This window comes from Anolis sagrei, chromosome 1, assembly GCF_037176765.1.
Source record: "Anolis sagrei isolate rAnoSag1 chromosome 1, rAnoSag1.mat, whole genome shotgun sequence".
Classification (NCBI taxonomy): Eukaryota; Metazoa; Chordata; class Lepidosauria; order Squamata; family Dactyloidae; genus Anolis; species Anolis sagrei.
The window spans coordinates 290412723-290433079 of record NC_090021.1 but is presented as its reverse complement, the minus strand read 5'-3'; the positions used below and the strand labels follow the sequence as shown (position 1 = coordinate 290433079).

Below are 20357 nucleotides of genomic sequence, written 5' to 3'. Positions count from 1 at the left end.
TCACAATCTGCTGTCCTGAATTACACTGGAATCCTCTTCCTCCTCTTTGGTATTCTCAGCCACCTGCTCTTCACTTTTTATGGTTTCAGTCAGATCTTTCCCTTGCAACTGCTCCTTTGGGCCCTGGTCTTCTTCAGGGACTGCACAGAGGGCCTCTTCCTTTGCCATATTAGCTTCCAGAGGGAAACAGACCTTCACACAGGTCTTCACCAAATCTTGCACTTCTGCACTGAGGCCTTTCACTTTCCCTTCATATTCTATGAAGGCTTCCTCCTGCAGCTGAACAAGAGATATGGGAAGTTATACATGAGAAAACTAACCTCACTGGGCTGCTACTTGCTGGCAGGGTTTGTGCACCGGGATTGTGGCGCAGCTGGCTGAGTGTCAGCTGCATTAAGATCACTCTGACCAAAAGGTCATGAGTTCGAAGCCAGCCCGGGCTGGAGTGGGTGTCCAGCCATTGTGTAGCCCGTTGTCGACCTTTGCAACCCGAAAGACAGTTGCATCTGTCAAGTAGGAAAATAAGGTACCACCTTGTGTGGGAGGCTAAATTTAACTAATTTATGAGGCCATAAAGAAAGAAGACTCCGGGGAATGTGGAATGCGGAAGAACTTCATCGGTGTCGTTGATGGACGATGAAAAGCAGCAGCTCCCCTGGCGGCCAGAAAAAAAGTTAAATAGCCTTTGTCTGTTAAATGTTGTTTGTCAAACTGGCATTAAATGTTTGCCATATATGTGTTTACTGTAATCCGCCCTGAGTGGAATATAAGAACTGTAAATAAATAAATAAATAAAATGTGGTTTGCAACAGAGTTCCTTTTCTTGGGCTGTGGCTCCCACAATCCCTCAAATCATCTTTGGGATTTTGTGAGCTACGCTCCCCCAAAACAGCTTCCCCAAGTTTTGACTTGCAGTTAACTGAGCTGTCTAGCTTGCAGTCACATTGACATAAATTTATCACTGAACAATATGGTCCCTGTATTCATGGTACTGGTACTATGTCTCATATACCCGCCTCCCAATAAAAGATGTCATCTTTAGGAATGTAAGTCCTCCAGGCAATTCTATAGTTTGCTTCTAGAAGTTGCTATAGAGTTGCACAGGGAAATTTAAGTTCTCCAGTGTGACCCTATGTCAGGCCTGCACAATCTGTGGCCTGCCAGGTGTTTGGGCCTCCAAATCCCAGAAATTTTAACCAACTATACAAACGGCCAGGAATGTTGGAAGCTGGAGTCCGAAACACCTGATGAGCTGCAGGTTGTGCAGGCCTGCTCTATGGTATCTTCTAGAGGCAATTGTTTAATAGGGTTGCCTATTAACTATAGTAAATTCAAGAACATATACCTTATGGTTACCAGGGTGGGTGGGTGTCAAAGATGCTTGGTAGGGGTGGGAGTTACGTTTCCATTAAGATTTCAATTTAATTTCCCCTCTGAGAAAGTTTTCAAAAACCGCTTTTGTAGACCACTCATAGGTGGGCTTGATTAAGTGCAACATTTGCATGCATTTTTGTTCAGAAAGCAGCATTTTCAAAACTGATAATATTTCTGTTTGTCCATATTATTTTCTGCCCCATCTTCAAAAGTCGTGATTCTTGTCAATTTAGGATTCATTTGTATTGAAATACCTGATTTTCCTTTTCCTTGATCTTTTCTATACAGGCTGTCTGCTTTGCTTCCAGTATTTGCTGATATCTATTCTGTTTTTCATTCATCTTGAAGAGAAAGCAACAACTTATGTTGGAAGTAATCTTAAATACAACTATATAAATGCAGCAGTATTACTGCACAACCTAGCCAGCCTTCCTTCTCTGCTAAAAGCAGTATGATTAAGAATTGTTATAGCAGACACATAAAGCAATGGTACACCAGTCACTCTCAAACCTGTTGCTCTATTGGTAACTTAACATCAATGTAAAATCTTCATCATTCTGCCAAGTTGAGTTATATAGCAATAGGTAAACAACAATATTTCTATAGAGAGATATTAGAAATGGATGCTATAGTGGACTGCCAGTATTATACACAGCAAACAGCTTTTATGGAGATGATTGGATGTGAAAGTCATTAGATTTGGAGAATGCAGGCAGTTCCATATCGTACAAGGTTTGCTATATGCTGGAACAAGACAGTGCGTGGCTGCAATTTTTTAGGTCTTGCTGTAGAAGTAGTAGAGCATCACGTGGAACTATGCTAGGCTAAGCATAGCATAACCCGGCTTCCCGAACAGTCTGACGTCCCTCTCCATGCACAGCCATTCTCTGCTTTGTGGGCAGGACAAGTATTTTACTCCATTTCCATAGCTCAGTGATTCCTAACCTTATTTTGACCAGGGACCACTCTCAAACATTAGTACCAAAGGGGTTACGAATCAGTTTTGGGTCAACTTTGGATTTGGTTTGGTTCTTTGGGATGGTATTTCAGAAAATTGCAATGGATAGATCGCATCAGCTTTGGCTTCTGATACAGAAGATATGCCATTCAGTAGTCACCATCTGCTCACAGCCTTGGCACTATAAGAGGGTTTTGTGAAACCAGTTGTTCTCCTTGCAACAGTGTACTAATTGTGAGGCTACATGCCATATTTTAGTTCTTACGGAGCCCTGTTGGTCCACAGACCAGAGGTTGGGAACCACTGCCATAGCTAGACAAGAAGTATCATTTGAGTTCTAGCTAGAGGGAGAAACTTCTATAATCTTATCCTCTCCTCACAAAGTGGGGAACTGCTTTGTGGTGGCTTCAGAGGCTATTCAGTAAGTTGAGGTGAGAGCTTGGGCATTGTGGAGAGAGAAAGGGAAAGCCAGCTTCTACAGCACTCCCAAAAGGCCATATAAACACATCAAGGAAACATGGGTGCATATGTCCCGAACAGGATGCCAACCCTCTTGTTCCTAGTATAGCAGGAGAGGTTGCTGAGAACCTCTTTACAGCTAAGAGTGCAATCCTAAATTCTTACATTGCCCGATTGAGAGGGATATGTTATACTGCAGAGGTCATCCACGAGTGGAAAGAAAGGACTCCAGTCTGCTAAATGTTTACTAGGTGAGAGTTTCATTCTTTGCTCTCTAGCTACGCAACTTCCTCAGAGAAGCTCTTGTTTAAAAGACTACAGACAGGTTCCTGAAAGACACTTACCTGCTTGACTGTTTGTACTACTTCCTGAATGTGGGCATTATTGATCTCTTTCTTCAATCTTTAGACAAAACAACAATACAATATCAGTCATTAAATTTTAGAAATTCCTCATCAAAAGGAGAAGGGTTTAAAGGTGGGCTGTCCTAATCTCATAGCTGTCCACTTATACATTAAAATAACAGTATTTCCATATAGGACATCACAAGTATACACCTGTCTATAAAAGGCATTGTGCCTAGTACAATGCCATAAATCAAGGGTGGAAATAATGTAGCACTTTAGATTTTGTGTCTCCCACTTTTGCCCCAAAGAGAGGAACAATGGGAGGAGTGAAGTACTCTTAGCCTTATAAGAGCCACCTGAACCCCAATAAGGATTCAGCTGGTGCTTGCAAGAAAGCCAGCTTTTCTTCCATGTAGACGTCAGTAGTTTCCAAATAATGGTCCATGGATGGATTTCGGAGCCCAGAACATCAGCCAACATGGAAGGGTTTCTGGTAGTTATAGGCTAGATAGTACAAGTCTGGGACCAACTGAAAGCATTCCATTCATCACAATGGCACTAAACAATTAGGACAAAAGCACTGCATGTGAGAAGACAGGTTGACTGAAGACTTGGTTTGCCAACTTAAACTTGCAGTGCGACCTAGTGCTTTCAATGTCAGTGCAGTGGGGAATCTTCTCTGCGTTAATCTGAATGTTAAGCACCAAAGGTACTGAGACCAAGAATTATCAGTATTATGGATAGCTCCTTTAAAACTATTCCACTCACAAGGAAGATACCAGACATCAAAGCATTAGTGATATCATCACTATTTAGAATATTATTTAGAATATTGTTTAGATCTGTCTGTCACAATCCTGGACATCTCAGTGGGAAACAGAATAACATAAAATGTAAGAATGCTTTATTTGCTGTTACTTTGGCAAAGATGAGAGTTCTGTCAAAACAAATACAGTCAACTTCTAAATAGCCTTTCTGAAATCATACAAACCTTAAGTTTTGTTTTGTGATGTCACCTATCAGTGTCTTTTATGTTGTCTTCTAATAGGTTTTTTTTTTTCTGTTGTTACAACTTAGAAACAATACATTTGATGCTGTCTGGGACATAGGACTCATGGCCTAAAAACATGGAAGACATCAGGCTCGGGAAAGCTACTTTAACTCATAGTTAACATTAACAAGAACATTGACCCTATTATGTTTGACCAATTAACACCTAGCACTGCAAAAGTGTCATTCAGTTTTGGCAAACTCCAAAACGTTCAGGCTTTCCCCCAAATTACCTTTCCTGAGCACTCTTATCAGTGGTGTTCTTTGCCATGCTCTGGACTTTATCCAGCCTCTTTGCCTCTAGTTTCTTCTTCATTTCTTTAGTCTCACTGCAAAGGATTGATATGGTCTGTTAAAGTTTATTAATCTCATTGATAACATTTTTTTAAAATAAAAAACAAGGAATAATGTCTTGAAGCATTTGGTCTGGAAACAGATTGGCAAACAAGGCACAACATAAAGCTTTGTGTTTACTAGATTGAAAATGTTCCTTGCCTGAGGCGAAAGATCCCACTGGGACATGTTATTTGCAGGTTACATCATGTGAATCCCTTCTGTCAATTATATATTTTTGGATCCCTTTGGGCACTGATAGATCACACCGATAGATTATCCACACACTTGACTGATTAAGGACTAAATTACATTAAATGTGCACTGTCTGGTAATAAAAACTTTAAAAAAAACCCAAACATAACTAATCACATAGAGCCTGCTCTAGATCACGTCAGCACATGAAAAAACGAAATGTACTGAAAAGAAACAAAGGTAGGAAGAAAAAGGTAAAAAGGTTTGCATCTGTGCCAGTACATTTTTTACCCTAGTTCTTATTTTCTGTGAAGGGTGTCCACATTTGATTTCGAAAAACAAACCAGGGAGGAAATATATGCCCTTCCCTTATCAGTACAGAGAGGGACTGGTGTAAATTGAACTCAGTCTTGCTTGCATATGTGGAAAAAAGAACATATCTTAGTCCTAGATACTGCTCCTTCAATATAATGTGTAGTCTATCCCTAAGATTTGTGTCCTGATTCAAAGGACCAGGCAAGAAGTGACCAGAATTATATGCATGGGGCCCTTTCTGATTCCTTGAAGAGTTGATCAGTGTTGTTGTTTTAAACATTGCAGTCCCCAGATGTTCAGAGGAAGCATTACACTCAGTTTCCAAGTGCCTGCAGCTAAATGCAGCTTAAATACAGGAGTACACTTATTCACCAGTCATTAAAATTTCTATGCCGAAGAGACAGTGTTGTCCGTAGACACCTTCTGGGTCATGTGGCCGGCATGACTGCATTGAGTACCATTCCTTTCCCACCAGAGTGGTACCTGTTGATCTACTCACATTTGCATGTTTTAGAACTGCAAGGTTGGCAGGAGATAGGGCTAACGATGGGAGCTCACCCCACTCGGAGGATTCAAACTGCCAGCCTTTTGATCAGCAAGTTCCTCAGCTCAGGTTTAAACCGCTGTGTCACTGCGATATCTAATTAATACTAAGGTGCAATCCAAAGATCCTTGTTTCTGACATAGATCTTGTATGCTGTCAGTAACATTGATCAATTCAGACTATTAATATATTATTTTGTATGGTCTTCTGCGTGAAGCAAATTGTGCACATCAATTAATTTCCCCCCTGTGCCCAGGAGGCTATATATTATCTCAAGCAGCTGTGATCCAAACATATTTTGTAAAGGTGAAATATTCTAAATGTGGTGACAAAGGACAAATAAAGAAAAATGACAGAATATATAGATATGAAATCGTGCAGTACAAAAAACATCAAGGGTAAAATGGAATGAGCGGGAAGCAATCGGAAATCAAGCCATTCAAAATTAATTCATTAAATGCTGTAAAACCGCTACATGTGATTTCATTATATACCTTTCACAGGATTCTTTTAGTGCCTTCAGCTCAGCTGTTTGTTTATCTCTTGCAAGTTCTATTGTTTTAGCAATATGCTGTTTAAAAAAACACAGGATACAATGTCAGGTTTAAACTTTTTGTTTTCTGTCACTTTGCAAATTAAGAGTTTGATCCAGATAGTTCAGTATGGACTATCTGGAATCGGCCCTCTGCATCCATGGATCCAACTATTTACTGCTTGATTTTTTTTTAATCCAAAAAGGAAACCATTATTTTGCCATTTTATATAGAGGACACCATTTTACTATGCCATTATAGATAATAGGATGCGAGAATCCACGGATTTTGATATGCATGGTATGGAGGGAGGAAGTCATGCTACCCCTCTATTCTGCTCTGGTTAGACCACACCTGGAATATTGTGTCCAATTCTGGGCACCACAATTCAAGAGAGATATTGACAAGCTGGAATGTGTCCAGAGGAGGGCAACTAAAATGATCAAGGGTCTGGAGAACAAGCCCTATGAGGAGCGGCTTAAGGAGCTGGGCATGTTTAGCCTGAAGAAGAGAAGGCTGAGAGGAGATATGATAGCCATGTATAAATATGTGAGAGGAAGTCACAGGGAGGAGGGAGCAAGCTTGTTTTCTGCTTCCTTGGAGACTAGGACGCGAAACAATGGCTTCAAACTACAAGAGAGGAGATTCCATCTGAACATGAGGAAGAACTTCCTGACTGTGAGAGCCGTTCAGCAGTGGAACTCTCTGCCCTGGAGTGTGGTGGAGGCTCCTTCTTTGGAAGCTTTTAAACAGGGGCTGGATAGCCATCTGTCAAATTGTAGTTTTGAATGCAATATTCCTGCTTCTTGGCAGGGGGTTGGACTGGATGGCCCATGAGGTCTCTTCCAACTCTTTGATTCTATGATTCTATGAAGAACCAAGCCCCAGCAGATACGTACCATGAACCCTCTGTATTTAACTTTCACACAAAAAAAGTGTTAAAATAAGGAATTGATCACAAGGGGGAGCCAAATTCACATATGACAAAAATAATAGCATATGCTCTTTGATCCATCTGTGGATCCTGGACAACTGAAGACAGGAATGTTGGTGGATGTTTGGAGTTTTGATCCCATCTGTCCAGTCTAGGTATTGCTAAAGTATATAATATATAATGAAGTCATCATGAATTATACTAGGTCTCTACTAGGAAAAAAGAACTGATCATGATAGATATGTATGGAATGGTCTAGTCAGCTTTCTTCTGAAGTGATGTGGATTTCTAGTCTAGGAACCAAATTCAAATTCAGATCTTGATGTGTGATGTGTCTTTAGTAGACTGTGCCAGGGTAAAAGCAAAGTTGGTAGAATCAGATGTAATTCTTACTAATTTGAGTATTTTCTTATCAAGAATGTAAAACATAGCTTAACTCTATGCATGGCTACTCAGGACCAACTCCAAATCTAACTATTTTCTGAAACACAGGTTATTTATTTATTTCTACTGAGAAATAAGTGAATCACTAAGCTCCTGGTGTAAATGTCTTTCTCTTTAGATACTTTCTCATTTTAGAAAGCAAGGTGTTGTGTGTATATGTTGGTTTCATAGCTGGAATCACTGTGTTGTGAGTATTTCAGGCTGTATGGCCATGTTCCAGTAGCATTCTCTCCTGATGTTTTGCCTGCATCTTCAGAGATTTTGTTCAGATTTTTGTTCAGCGGTGTTTTAGTTTAAATGCATTTAAATCAGGACTGAGGACTTAACAGCATTCAATGTGTTGTTGAATTGTAGTTTTCAGCATGCCTCACTGTTGGCTAGGGCTGCAGGGAGTTGCAGTTCACTAACATCTTTTTGTATGTGCCTTCAAGTCTTTTCTTACATTGCAACCCTAGGGTGAACTGAGAAGAGTTTACAGAGTTTTCTTGGTAAGATTTGTTCTTCTTGGGCTGAGAGAGCATGACTTACCCAAGGTCAAAATATCTGAGATTAAAGTCAATTGAACCATTATCTATTCTCTTGCCGAGCTATCAGGGTAGCTATGCTGCAAAGAGCAAGTATGCAATTTCTTCCTGAGTGTTTCCTGTATTTGTGCTAAAATATGCAAGAGAGAGAGAGAGAGAGATACACAAGCTACATGCATCTCACACAGTTTCAGAAACTGAATCTTCCCATGTGTACATTTGTCTTTTTTAAAAATATTATACCAGAAATGCAGGGGAGGGGGGGACTTGCACATCCAATTTTTCTAAGTTTTTACTTGTGCCATGTGAATAACCTGTCAGTCAATAATAATGATTATTTATTGTACAGCAATTGCATTGCCTCACAATGTGAGCACTTAGGCTTCTTTGAAACTGTACCCAATTATAATGTGACAATGTGAGTTGGGCTCATGCAGTCGCTATTAGAAGCTTTCTCTCTGTGCCTATCAGAAAATTGAGATCTTTGGCAGCTCTTAACTGTGTGCCCTTGTCGAGAGTGGTGCAGTAGGCAGATACAGGAGAGGGAGCATTGGGGGAATAGTTCCTTGGTTGTGAAAGGCCCTTTGGAGTCATATGGTGCCAGGGAAATGCAGTGGGCTGGGGTGATACTGATGTAGTTTTACAATAAAATACAGAGTATTTACTGACCTGTAACTCTAGCTTATACATTTGTAACTGCAGCATTGGATACCTGTCTGTGTTTTCATGCTATAATATACTTTTCTTGTCATTCTTTAGTTCTGTATTATACTTTCCTTGTGATTACTGAACCTTTGTTTTCTTTCATATTATGAGCTGCCCTAAGATGTTTGTTCTAAATGTAAGCAAGTAAGCAAATACATGAATGGCGATGCACACACTGAAGGCCCCAACTTGTTCAATTAATATCGGTTCCATTAGGACCGTAGCGAGAGAAAAAATGGGGGGGGGGGGGGGTGTTGAATTTTGTTTTAGTGAACCATGAATAGTAGTCCCATAACACAAAATAATTTAAATAGTATGGTTCATTCTATAGACTTAATTAAATCAATTTTCTCGTCTCCTTCATGAGTGGTCTCAAATCCCACCCATGCCTTAGTCTTTGCCTACTAGTTGTGGGTGGGCCAACTTGGTTGCTTCCACTATATCAGCTATTGCTGCAAGTAATGACTGTGAATAAATTGTCAAAATTTGCTTGAGATAGTGCTTGCAGTTCTGGAAGCTCGTTTAGTTTTTGCTTCTCATAGACTTAGAATGGGGATTTGGTCGACCAGTTAAAATTCATGAGTAAACCAGGTTTTTTTTAACCTGAAAATTAATAATCATGGCATTGAAGTCATGGGCTGTACCTCTGTGGCATGCTGCTCTTTCTTCTTCCGAATCCCGTCGTAATGCTCTTCCCCCATCTGAAGTAGTTCTTCCTCCAGCTTATCTTTCAACTCCAAGACTCTGTTGTCAGGGCTTTCTGCTATTTCCACAGAATCCCTGCTCTCATCCAAAGGTAACCTCCTGCAACTTCAGAGACAGAGGGATAAGTCTTACTATATAGCAAGGAAACATATTGTATGAGTATAGTAATATATTATATTGCTATTATGTGATGTCTCCTTTATGCCAGGGGTAGGCAACTGAGTGTCCTATATATATATATTCAATATATATATATATATATATATATATATATTCAATAGTTGCTTATTTACATCCCTGATCTGAGGTATTTCCTCAAAAACACATTGAGACTTCTAAGCATTTGCGATTAAAATCACTATGCACTTATTTCCATGAATAATGCTTTTTGTTGTTTTCTTACTTGTGTGCTCTTCATCTATTTAACTGCACACCTGAGAAACAAATAGGCATACCACTGGGAGTAAACCAGGCATTTCCAATCATCTGTCAACACCAGCTTCACATATTGCTGCTTTTTCAAGCACCAAAATTAAATGAAAGTTTTTTTGGAAAAACTCCAAAATCCATATTAGTATATCTCACTGTGCCAATTCAAAGGCCTAATAAAATAACATTTCAGAAAAAAAGATCGAAAAAGTTTAAAAATGCAAAACAGAGTTGGATAATACTTTCCAATTGAAATACTGGTGGAAATTATCCCCAAATCGCTAGCTGGAGAGATGCTTGCCGAGATGTCAGCAGATACTTTTCTAAGCATATCAAGCTACAGGAAGAGAGCTGGATGCATCTCTGCTCACCCCCCCCCCCCCCCTATTTTCTGGCAACACAGAAATGGGCATGTTGCTTGCTGAAAATGTATGGTTTTTGGGGGGAGGCTTTGGGTCATTGCATGTGCAACTAAAATAAAAGTGAATTGTGATGGCTTAAGGGAGGCTTACACAACCATAAATACTAAACAGGATGCCAGTCATCATTTAAATGGTGATCTTTTAAACCCTTCAGGTATCTTCTTACACCTTGCATGATATCAGCCATTCTTATATTACTGAAACATCATCAGTCTGCCAACTGGCTTGCTTACTATTTTGCCTGAACATAAACAAGTTATTAGCCTAATATGGATTTTGGATTAGCTTTTCCTACCTCTTCTTTTTGGGGTTTCTTGGAGGGCCTGGAGCCTTCTTTTTGCCAGGCTGGGCAGCCAATTCTGTAAAAAGGACAGCATATTTCTGCAACAGCTCTTCTCTGCGCTTGATCATCTTTCGCTCCAGCTCTTTTAGCTCCTTGTCTTGCTTCTTTAGTAGCTTCCCAAAAGCCTTTATCTGCTGTAGCTCCTCAATAGTTGCTGTCTGTGGCTCTAAAATATAGTATGAAAATAAACTTTGTTCAAACAAAATACTACATTGATTCTTACATTCTTTATCTGCTTAGGAAACACTTCCACACAACTGGTTTATTATGTGAACTTCTTCTGCTAAGGTTAACATGACTACTGCTATTGCATGGTTGCAATATTTTTCCAGCACTGAAGTAACAGGATCTGATGTCTGGGAAAAATATAATAAAGACATAGGAATTGGAATGACTGGATGACAAGATGGGACAATATTTTTATTAGGAGACGCAAATGATGTATGCTTTTAGTATTCTTGTTATGGTTTTATATTGTGTGTTAATGTTTTAAAATGTTTTATGGTATTTTGGGGCATCGAATCATTGCCATTGTAAACCGCCCTGAGTCACTTAAGGGCTGAGAAGGGCAGTATACAAATGTAGTAAATAAATAAATAAACAAACATGGAAGTAGCTCTTTGCCCACATTTTACTCCTGCCTATGGTTCTTAATAACCAACAAGGATCTCAAATGTTTTAAATTATGTGCAAAGGTTTTTGTTTTTTTTGTTGTGTCAGGAGACACTTGAGAATCTGCAAGTCACTTCTGGTGTGAGAGAATTGGCCATCTGCAAGGACATTGCCAAGGGGATGCCCGGATGATTTGATGTTTTTATCATCCTTGTGGGAGGCTTCTCTCATGTCCTTGCATGAGGAGCTGAAGCTGATAGAGGGAGCTCATCCACCTCTCCCCGGATTCGAACCTGCGACCTGTTGGTCTTCAGTCCTGCCGGCACAGGGGTTTAACCCACTTCGCCACCAGGGGCTCTAGGTGGGGATGTGTGTGTGTCTAAATGAGAAAGAGTTAGAGAGAAGCTTCCAGACTCTGATATTGCTCAAGAGCCACACAAGATACCTTGACCACCCAGGAGACAATGGAGGGAACATCCTACAATGCAAAGCTTGTGGGGATATGCTCCCCATGCCCACAAGAAGGAATGATGGCAATTTCTTCATGTTTCAGTCTTGTTTGACTCATATTGGGCTAGGAGAGATTTTTTCCCCATAGGAAGTGATTTGGAAGGCAATGTGCAGGCCGTTTCCTAATGGAAAAGTGGCTTCCCCTGAACTGAAAATGGCTTTATGAGAAACAAACCTGTAGAAAAAAAATGTCCTCCATATCCCCTGGACATATTTGGAGGCAAACATTTGGGCTCCTGGGAAGTTCTGAGGCCACAAGAAAAATCCTGGGCTTACAGATGGCAATAGATCTGCACTTTCCCCATCTTATGTTTTAGTAATGTGGAAAAAAGTGTTGACTCATCCCACTTTATATAACAATCAGTTCCATAACTAAGTTTATTATCTGGATGGAAATTTGAATTAGAATTACCTGTAGTTACATTTGTGGCTTCTTTCAAGTTTTCATCTTTCCCTGAGGGAAGCATTCCTGGAGGAGAAAAACAATTTTTTGTGTCTCCTCTGCTTTTGTCATTGACCACAGCAGAATGGTTAGTTCAAAGAAATGAAGAGTTGTTAGTTGCTTTCCCATCCTTCTATGCCCCACACTATCTACCCGATTACATATATCAGCAGTATTACCTGCAGGTCCATTTGAAGGAGGAATACTGTAGGTTCCTGTGGCATTAGATAAGCCATTTGTAGTGAGTTGACTGGTTGAAAGACCTGTTTGCAAATCTGGCCTCTGTCAAACAAATGATGCATCCGTGTCACAGCAGAAATGGATTTATGGCAACAACTGGCTCCTTTTCTAGTCTAGATGAGCATGACCTTGGGTGAGTCACATTCTCTCAGCCTCAGAGAAATATAATGGCAACTCTCTCCCCCCCAACTCAGAAAATAAATTTTGCCAAGAAAGATGATAAATTCGCTTTAGGGTCGTGATTTGAAAGCAAACAGTACCAATGTATATTTTGGCATCTTAGGCTACCACACAGAAGCAACAAGAAAATAATAAAGAGCCATAAGTTATAGTAATGAGACAGGTTCAAGGCATTAAAAACCTATACAGTAGTAGGGGACACCCCCCCCCCCCGCCAAAATCTTTATTAATTTCTCACTAATATTATTATTTATTATTTACTGTATTTATATACTGCTTTTCTCACCCCTGGGTGGACTCAAAGTGGTTTCTAACATGGTCACGGCAAAATTTAATGCCAAATATACATGTGAAAAATCAAGCATAAAATCAACAGCAACATATAACTATGAATTAAACCATATTAAACCATAAAATATAAGCAGCATTTAGACATTAAAACATTTTTATGTTTTTAAAAAACATATTAATATAAACATCAAAATCACATAATTCAAGAACTGTAATTCGAGGACATTCCAAATGCCAATTACACATAGTCCCTGTTCATTTCTTGAACTGCTTACTAACCAAAGACTTGGTCCACAGCCATGTCTTTCTTTCTGAAGAGGGAGGGTGCTGGCCTAATTTCACTGGGGTGGGAGTTCCAAAGCCGAGGCGCCACCACTGAGAAGGCCCTGTCTCTTCTCCCCACCAACCGCACCTGTGAAGGAGGTGAGACCGAGAGCAAGGCCTCCCCAGAAGATCTTAATCTCCTAGGTGGTTCCTAGAGGGAGATGTATTCAGGCAGGTAAATTGGGTCGGAACCATTTAGGGCTTTATAGGCTAAAGCCAGTACTTTGAATTCTGCTCGGTAGCAGACTGGCAGCCAGTGGAGCTGACGTAGCAGGGGAGTTGTATGCTACCTTTACCCCACTCCAATAAGGAATCTGGTTGTTGCCCATTGGACCATTTGAAGCTTCTGAATAGTTTTCAAAGGCAACTCCATGTAGAGCGTGTTGCAGTAGTCTATTTGGGATGCAACAAGAGTGTGGACCACCATGGCCAAATCTGACTTCCCACTTCTGACTTTAACTTCCCCACTGGTTAGTGGGGAAGTAGTCTTTTCAATTCACTCATCTTTTTTCTCAATCTGATGACATCGTTTTTTTGCTCCTGTTATCAACGATGATTAAACATCCTGAGTAAACTATTGACAACTGTTGTGTTCTTTCTCAGTAAATTCAAGCAATACCAAACACTGCACTAGCCCCATCAAATGTATTGTTCGGACTGCATTGTGATATACCGGATAGAAATAAAGCTATTACTGAAGTCCACAATCCCTTTACTATTCCACCTATATGATGAGATAATAAACTAATCACATTCTGTCTTAGAAAAAGAAATAAAAGAGGCTTCTGCTGCTGCAATTTCTTCCTCTGGATTAAAGCCCAAAGTGCCCAACATCTTAAAAACTATACAGTGTAAAAACCTACAACATATAACTATTAACATATAATTAGAGTATTATTATTGTAACTTGGAGTAGGGATGTAATTCTTCACTAAGTTTCTTATCAAAGGAAGCAATGAGTAATTTCAGTGCTTTTCTCCCCACTACAAGGAAGTTTTTGTTTTTGTTTTTTTAAAAATCAGTTTCCAAAAACTTAATCAGAATTTGAGACTCATTCTATGTGAATGGGACAAGTGGTTATTTTGTACAGCAAACAGCATTTTCTACACAGGAAATGGCATGGTCTGTGAAGACAGCAGTATTTCTGCATATTTTCTGTACAGAAAATGTTGTACAGGAAATTCGTAGATATGACATTTTCCCCCCTTTGTCAACTGCTCATCTTTATTCTGTAGATTGTATGTATGAAAATTCCCAGTATTCTGAAAGCCGATCTTCTCCAAGCTCCCACAAAAACAGAGTCTCCTAAAAGCCAACAAGGAAGGAGTTGCAGGGATATGAAAACCATTGAGACCTTCAGCCATAAAAGTCTGAAAGGCCTAAATTGAAGACTTGGTAGCAGGCATGTAGCCGGGGGGGGGGGGGGGGCTTGAGGGGCTTCAGCTCCCCCCCCCCCCAAATTCTCATGGTGGTTCATGAAAAGGACTTACTGGTGCATTATTTAAACTGTTATGTTTATTCATATCATGATCTGATCACCATACTCAATATATCCCATATGCATGGGGGTATTGGGGTAATGATACAAAAGGTTTGCTAGGCTAGACCCTCTTTCACTCAGACTCAGCCCCCCCCCAAAACTCAGCCCCCCCCCCCCCCCACTGAAATGAAATCCTGGCTACGGGCCTGCTTGGTAGTATATTTTTTTCAGGGAAGAGAAGCTGGAGAAACTGACAGGATGCTTGGTCTTCTCTCCTATTTGGGCCATATCCAGGTTGCAATCTAGAGGTTCCTCATCACTGTGTTATGAAATTCATCAGTCAACGCTGTTATTAATGTGGAAGAAAACGCAAGCTAGAAGACATTGCTTTTGCCTGATTCCCCTGCAGGTAGTCAAATATCACTTAAGCTTACTATAGATAGTAAATTCTACCCTGTCTTCTCCTTCTGTTGAGTTATTTGAGAGCAAACTACTTTTGCACCTTGAACTGTTTGCAGCAACCGAGGACAAAAGAGGAAAATAATAATGGGACAGATAAACAAAGGCATTTTAAAAGCAGCTGAAAATATGGAATAATAGAGGATTAATCAGGTCTGAGAGTTATAGCTTTATTCATATGAGGGGGAAAAGAACTATCTATATGATTCTGGAGCTAGAGATAATTCTCAACCCTCCAAGAAGCCTGCTTTCAAGAATTTATCTTCCTTCCTGCTCTTTGAACTCTCTGTGTTATCTCTACCTCTGAATCTCGCTCCCAAAGAAGCCAAAAAAAAAAAAAAAGCTATGCTGAATACCCTTTTTTCCTTGAAACCATTTTGACCTAGATATACAAAAATATTCAATTAAATGTGCATGTCTGTTCTATTATTTATGTTCTACCGCTCCCCTGAGTGGCAGGGAAAGGTCAGCCACAAGTACACCGGCTGAGCATCCCTTATCTGGAACAAAAATCCAAAATATTCCAAAAGGGTGGCTGGGATAGGGACACATTTGCTTTCTGAGGGTTCAATGCAGACAAACTTCGTTTTCATTCACAAAATTAATTGTATAAAATTATCTTCAAGCTATGTGTATATGAAACAGAAATGAATTTTGTGTTTAACCTTGGATCTCACCTCCAAGATCTCTCATTATGTATAAACAAATACAGATATTCCAAGATCTGAAAAAATCCAAAATGCAAAATACTTGCAATCCCAAGCCTTTTGGATAAGAGATACTCAGTCTGTAAAACCATCTGAAGAACTCACCTCAAGATTAGATTCTTGACTCTTTGCTGACTTTTTGTCGTGTGCATTGAAAAATTTTATTGGGTTGGAGAGTGCCATGGTAAGGTCTACAGAGATAAGCCAAGATATTAAAAACACAATTTGCACTTCATCCTGCTTATTACTTGCTGCTTCAATTAGTAGGGAATATAGTTCAACTCATATATGATTAATTTTGAATTTTCTTTTGCCCACATTAATGCAGATGGGCAGGAAATTGCCTGAGTGAGCTGCTGCCTTTTTGACAACATAGTTACTCCCATGATAGATCTGCTACTGTTGGTTGCAGGTTGCCCCTTTAAAAAATAAATAACCAACAAAACTATTAACTCTTGCCTGGATAGTGAATGGTATATATCCCAAATGATGGGTGCTGCTAATATGTATGTATGAGTAAGGTAAAGGGCCATAAATTAAACTGTCACTGATATCCATATGCCAGCTTTGCAAATAACTAATACAAAAACAATACTAGCACCTATAATTACAGCTGTCCCAACATTGCCATATCTCTAATATCTCACATTTGTGAGACAAACAGGTCTGGCTCATACAGTTAACCCCAATTAGAACAGACTCATTGAATCAGTGAGATTTATATATACTTGGCTCCCCATATCCACAGATTTTGTATCCACAGATTCAACAAACCATGGCTCAAAAACAAAAAAGCATACTAAGATTTTGTCATTTTATGTAAGTGACACATTTTTTACACAATTGGACTTGTGCATCCATGGTGTTTGATATTTATGGGAGGTTCTGTAACCAAAACCCAACGTATACCAAGGGCCCATTGTATGTGTCAACTCATCATTAAAATTTTGATTGATTAGGACTTCTAACAGAATTTGGACTATACTGTAATATAATTTTCTAGGCTTAACCATATATCATCAATGATGTTAAGGATTGTTATTGACTAATCAAAGAAAGGAAATAGTGCTCACAAAATGACACAAAATGGTGCTGCTTCTATATATTAATTCTATCTATCAGATGACATCCCCAACAGTAATGAAAAAATTGCCTCCTTTATATCAATCAAAATAGTTTATTGTACAGGCCCAAGGCCATGACAAAAAGCACCACATGTGCACAATAGCACCCTCAAAGTAACAGGCACCAAAGATGCTAAACAGAAACCATAATCATGCTCTCACAAAGAGCAAAAACAATGCAAATTAACAATAACTAAAGTACATTTTAGGAGAGGGTTCAGTTAACCCTAAGAGTCTCCTTGGCAGTTGATGGCAATTTTATCTAACTCTGTCTTTCTGATCTTTTTTTTTTTTTGCATATAGAACAAAAAGGGGTACTTTGTAAGTTACATCGCCTCCTTTATTGAAAATCCAGCAAATATGTACAAATACACTCTTTCAAACCTCTGGACAACAGTACCTGCCCAAGAGTCAGGAACATAGTCTTTCATGTTCACATAGACAAAGAGGGACGGCATCGTAAGAGGCATGTTGCTCTCACTACGAAGGCAAACATGATGATAGCCTGGAACAGAAAACACATTATCCCAGTAGGAATATTAAACACAAACAAGTGGCAAACAATGCTCTTAAGAAGATGTTTTGGAAAATGGTGAAGACAATCAGAAATAGCTCTGGCAGTATTAGTATGATGCAAGCTGTAGTAAGTCATTGCTCCATAAAGGCCCACTCTAAGGCCAACATGTAGCTACTGATACCATTAATATCCAATGCAAGATGTTTATTCCTTCTGTTAATAAGTTTTGTAATGCTTTTGGACTAAGGATTTTGGGAATCCTTAGTCCATGTAATTTTATAGCTTAGGCTGAGACTATCTGAAAGTCCAATTCTCTCTATGGGTTTGCCTTAGTCTTATCTTTGGGAAAAACCATCCTTATAGGGTTATCCACTGGGAAGACAAGACATTGCCTTCTTATTAGTGGCTGCTTCTAGATGATGGAATTCACTCACAAGAGGAACTCGACTGGCTCCCTCTTTGCTCTCTTTCATGAGTAGCCAGAGACCTTCTGATTTAAACATCTTGTAGGCTTTAAACTGTTTGGAGCAGAATTATTTTTTTAAGTGAGGTGAGCAGTGGATTTTACAGTTTAATCATTTTGTTTGTTTAATAGTTTACAAATGTTTGCATTATGTTTTATTTTAGTTATATTTTCTTTCAACTTATTTTAAACCATTTTGTGTCCATATTAGAAAAAGATGGGACATAAATTAATAGATGAATAAATGTTATTCCCTGTTCCACTGCCAGTCTATAGTGTTTACATGGAGAATTATTAGTTCCTAATCACAAAATTGGAGACATTGTCTACTTGTACAGAAAGACAGGTAAAGTGCAGGTTTATCAGTATCCTATTTTTGTTGATTTTGTTGGAAGGGGTTTTTTTAATATCAGAAGACTGGAGAAAATCACCTATGAAGAGACTTCCACAAAAATTGAAAGTCAAAGAGTGTCAGAGAGTGTAATCAGCCCTCCACATTTGCAAAGGTTCAGGGCTCAGGAACTCAGTGAAAGTAGAAAAATATGAATAAAAAACCACTAAGTTTTACCTAAAAGAACAGCTTTCTAGGAATATACAACCTTCCACCAGAAATTGACCTTAGAATCATACCGGAGGACATACAAATCTTTACAGAGTGCTGTTTCTAGGAATTTCTAGGTCCTCCAGTCTAATGTGACAATCAAGTTCCAACTTGCAAATGTGGAGGGCTGACTGTGCGTGGGCATTTTTTTCATATCTTGTATATGCTTCCTAAACCATATTTGCTTAAAGTAAGATCTCAAGCTCTATACACTATAGATTGTTTTTTTCATATAGCCATCATGATCACATTGAAGTCATAAGGATTCATGTGAAGAAAATACTACTTAACCAAATACCATATTGACCCGAGTATAAGCTGAGGGTGGGAAATGCAGCAGCTACTGGTAAATATCATAGATAGATACCAATAAAATTATATTAATTGAGGCATCGGGAGGTTAAATGTTTTTGAATATTTACATAAAACTGTAATTTAAGACTGTCCTACTCTGATTAAACCACTATTCTAACCTTCTTCAATGTAAATGTGCTTACATAGCCTTCCAATAATAATAAAGTAAAATAATAAATGTAATAACAACAACAATAATAGAGTAAAATAATAATATCAGAGTAAAATAATAAGTGTAAAATAATATCAGAGTAAAATAATAAGTGTAAAATAATAAGTGTAATAATAATAATAATAGTAGTAGTAGTAGTAGTAGTAGTAGTAAAATAATATATAACCTTGACTCAAGTATAAGCTGAGAGGGACTTTTTCAGCTTAAAAAAAAAAGAAGCTCAAAAACTAGGCTTATACTCGAGTGTATATAGTAACCTCATCCATTTTTTTCAGTGGCCATACAAAAGGCTGCTTCTCACCAGTGTGTACAGCAGTGACAGGAATGATGCGGTGACCAATGAATTTTCCTCCCTCCTCCAAGGCTACAATTCTGAGAGAAGCCAATTCTGGCATCAAAATCTGCAAGGCACAATCAGATAAAGCAAAGTTCAAGGGGGATAATACTAAATAAAATATATCTAAATTCAACTCTACAGATTTCATTTTAAGCAGCTACCTTGAGTCAGCAAATTCTCTAGGCATTGAACTTTTATTCACTTTGAGGTTCCTGTATTATTTATACCTCTATTTCCATTTCAGATATTTTACCAGCTCTCCAGATCCTATTTTTATAAATATCTTCTTTTAATACAGCATTATGGATTATACCTGGCTAAACTAGTTCTTACATTTGTTCCATAATGCTGATTTATATGCATAGTAGAAGGGACCTGGTTAATTCCAAATACATATCACAGCATACAGAACAATCTCAACTTTGAGAAGTTTCCCATACTTTTCTGTCACCAAAATTAGAATTAAATGTCTCTTTACAACAGGGAAGTCAAATTCATTTTCACTGAGGGCCACATTAGCCTTATGGTTTCCTTCAAAGGGCCATTAGTTACATTTATACAGTCTTACATTTACAATGTTGCCTGGCAGTGAAAGTCTCTTGGACCAAATAAAACAGTGGTTCTCAACCTTCCTAATGCTGCGATCCCTTAATACAGTTCCATATCTTGTGGTGACCCCAACCATAAAATCATTTTTGTTGCTACTTCGTAACTATAATTTTGCTACTGTTATGAATCATAATGTAAATATCTGATATGCAAGATGTATTTTCATTCACTGGACCAAATACCTGATAAGCCCACATTTGAATACTGGTGGAGTTGGGAGGGGGATTGATTTTGTCATTTGGGAGTTGTAGTTGCTAGGATTTATAGTTCACCTATAGTCAAAGAGCATTCTGAACTCCATCAATGATGGAATTGAACCAA

General features: G+C 38.8%; 1 protein-coding gene across 1 annotated transcript in view; it reads right to left on the bottom strand.

Moving 5' to 3' along the window:
- Positions 1–20357, bottom strand: part of PLCB2 (phospholipase C beta 2) — a 69604-nt gene continuing 49247 nt past the window's right edge. The window contains exons 21-32 of the mRNA XM_060760285.2: positions 19392–19491; positions 17384–17488; positions 15965–16050; positions 12358–12460; positions 12149–12205; positions 10567–10780; positions 9360–9525; positions 6070–6146; positions 4422–4517; positions 3136–3193; positions 1629–1715; positions 1–279 (exon numbers count right to left, since the gene is read on the bottom strand). Of these exons, the coding sequence (XP_060616268.2) occupies positions 1–279; positions 1629–1715; positions 3136–3193; positions 4422–4517; positions 6070–6146; positions 9360–9525; positions 10567–10780; positions 12149–12205; positions 12358–12460; positions 15965–16050; positions 17384–17488; positions 19392–19491 (1428 nt within the window). The remainder of the gene's footprint in view (positions 280–1628; positions 1716–3135; positions 3194–4421; positions 4518–6069; positions 6147–9359; positions 9526–10566; positions 10781–12148; positions 12206–12357; positions 12461–15964; positions 16051–17383; positions 17489–19391; positions 19492–20357) is intronic.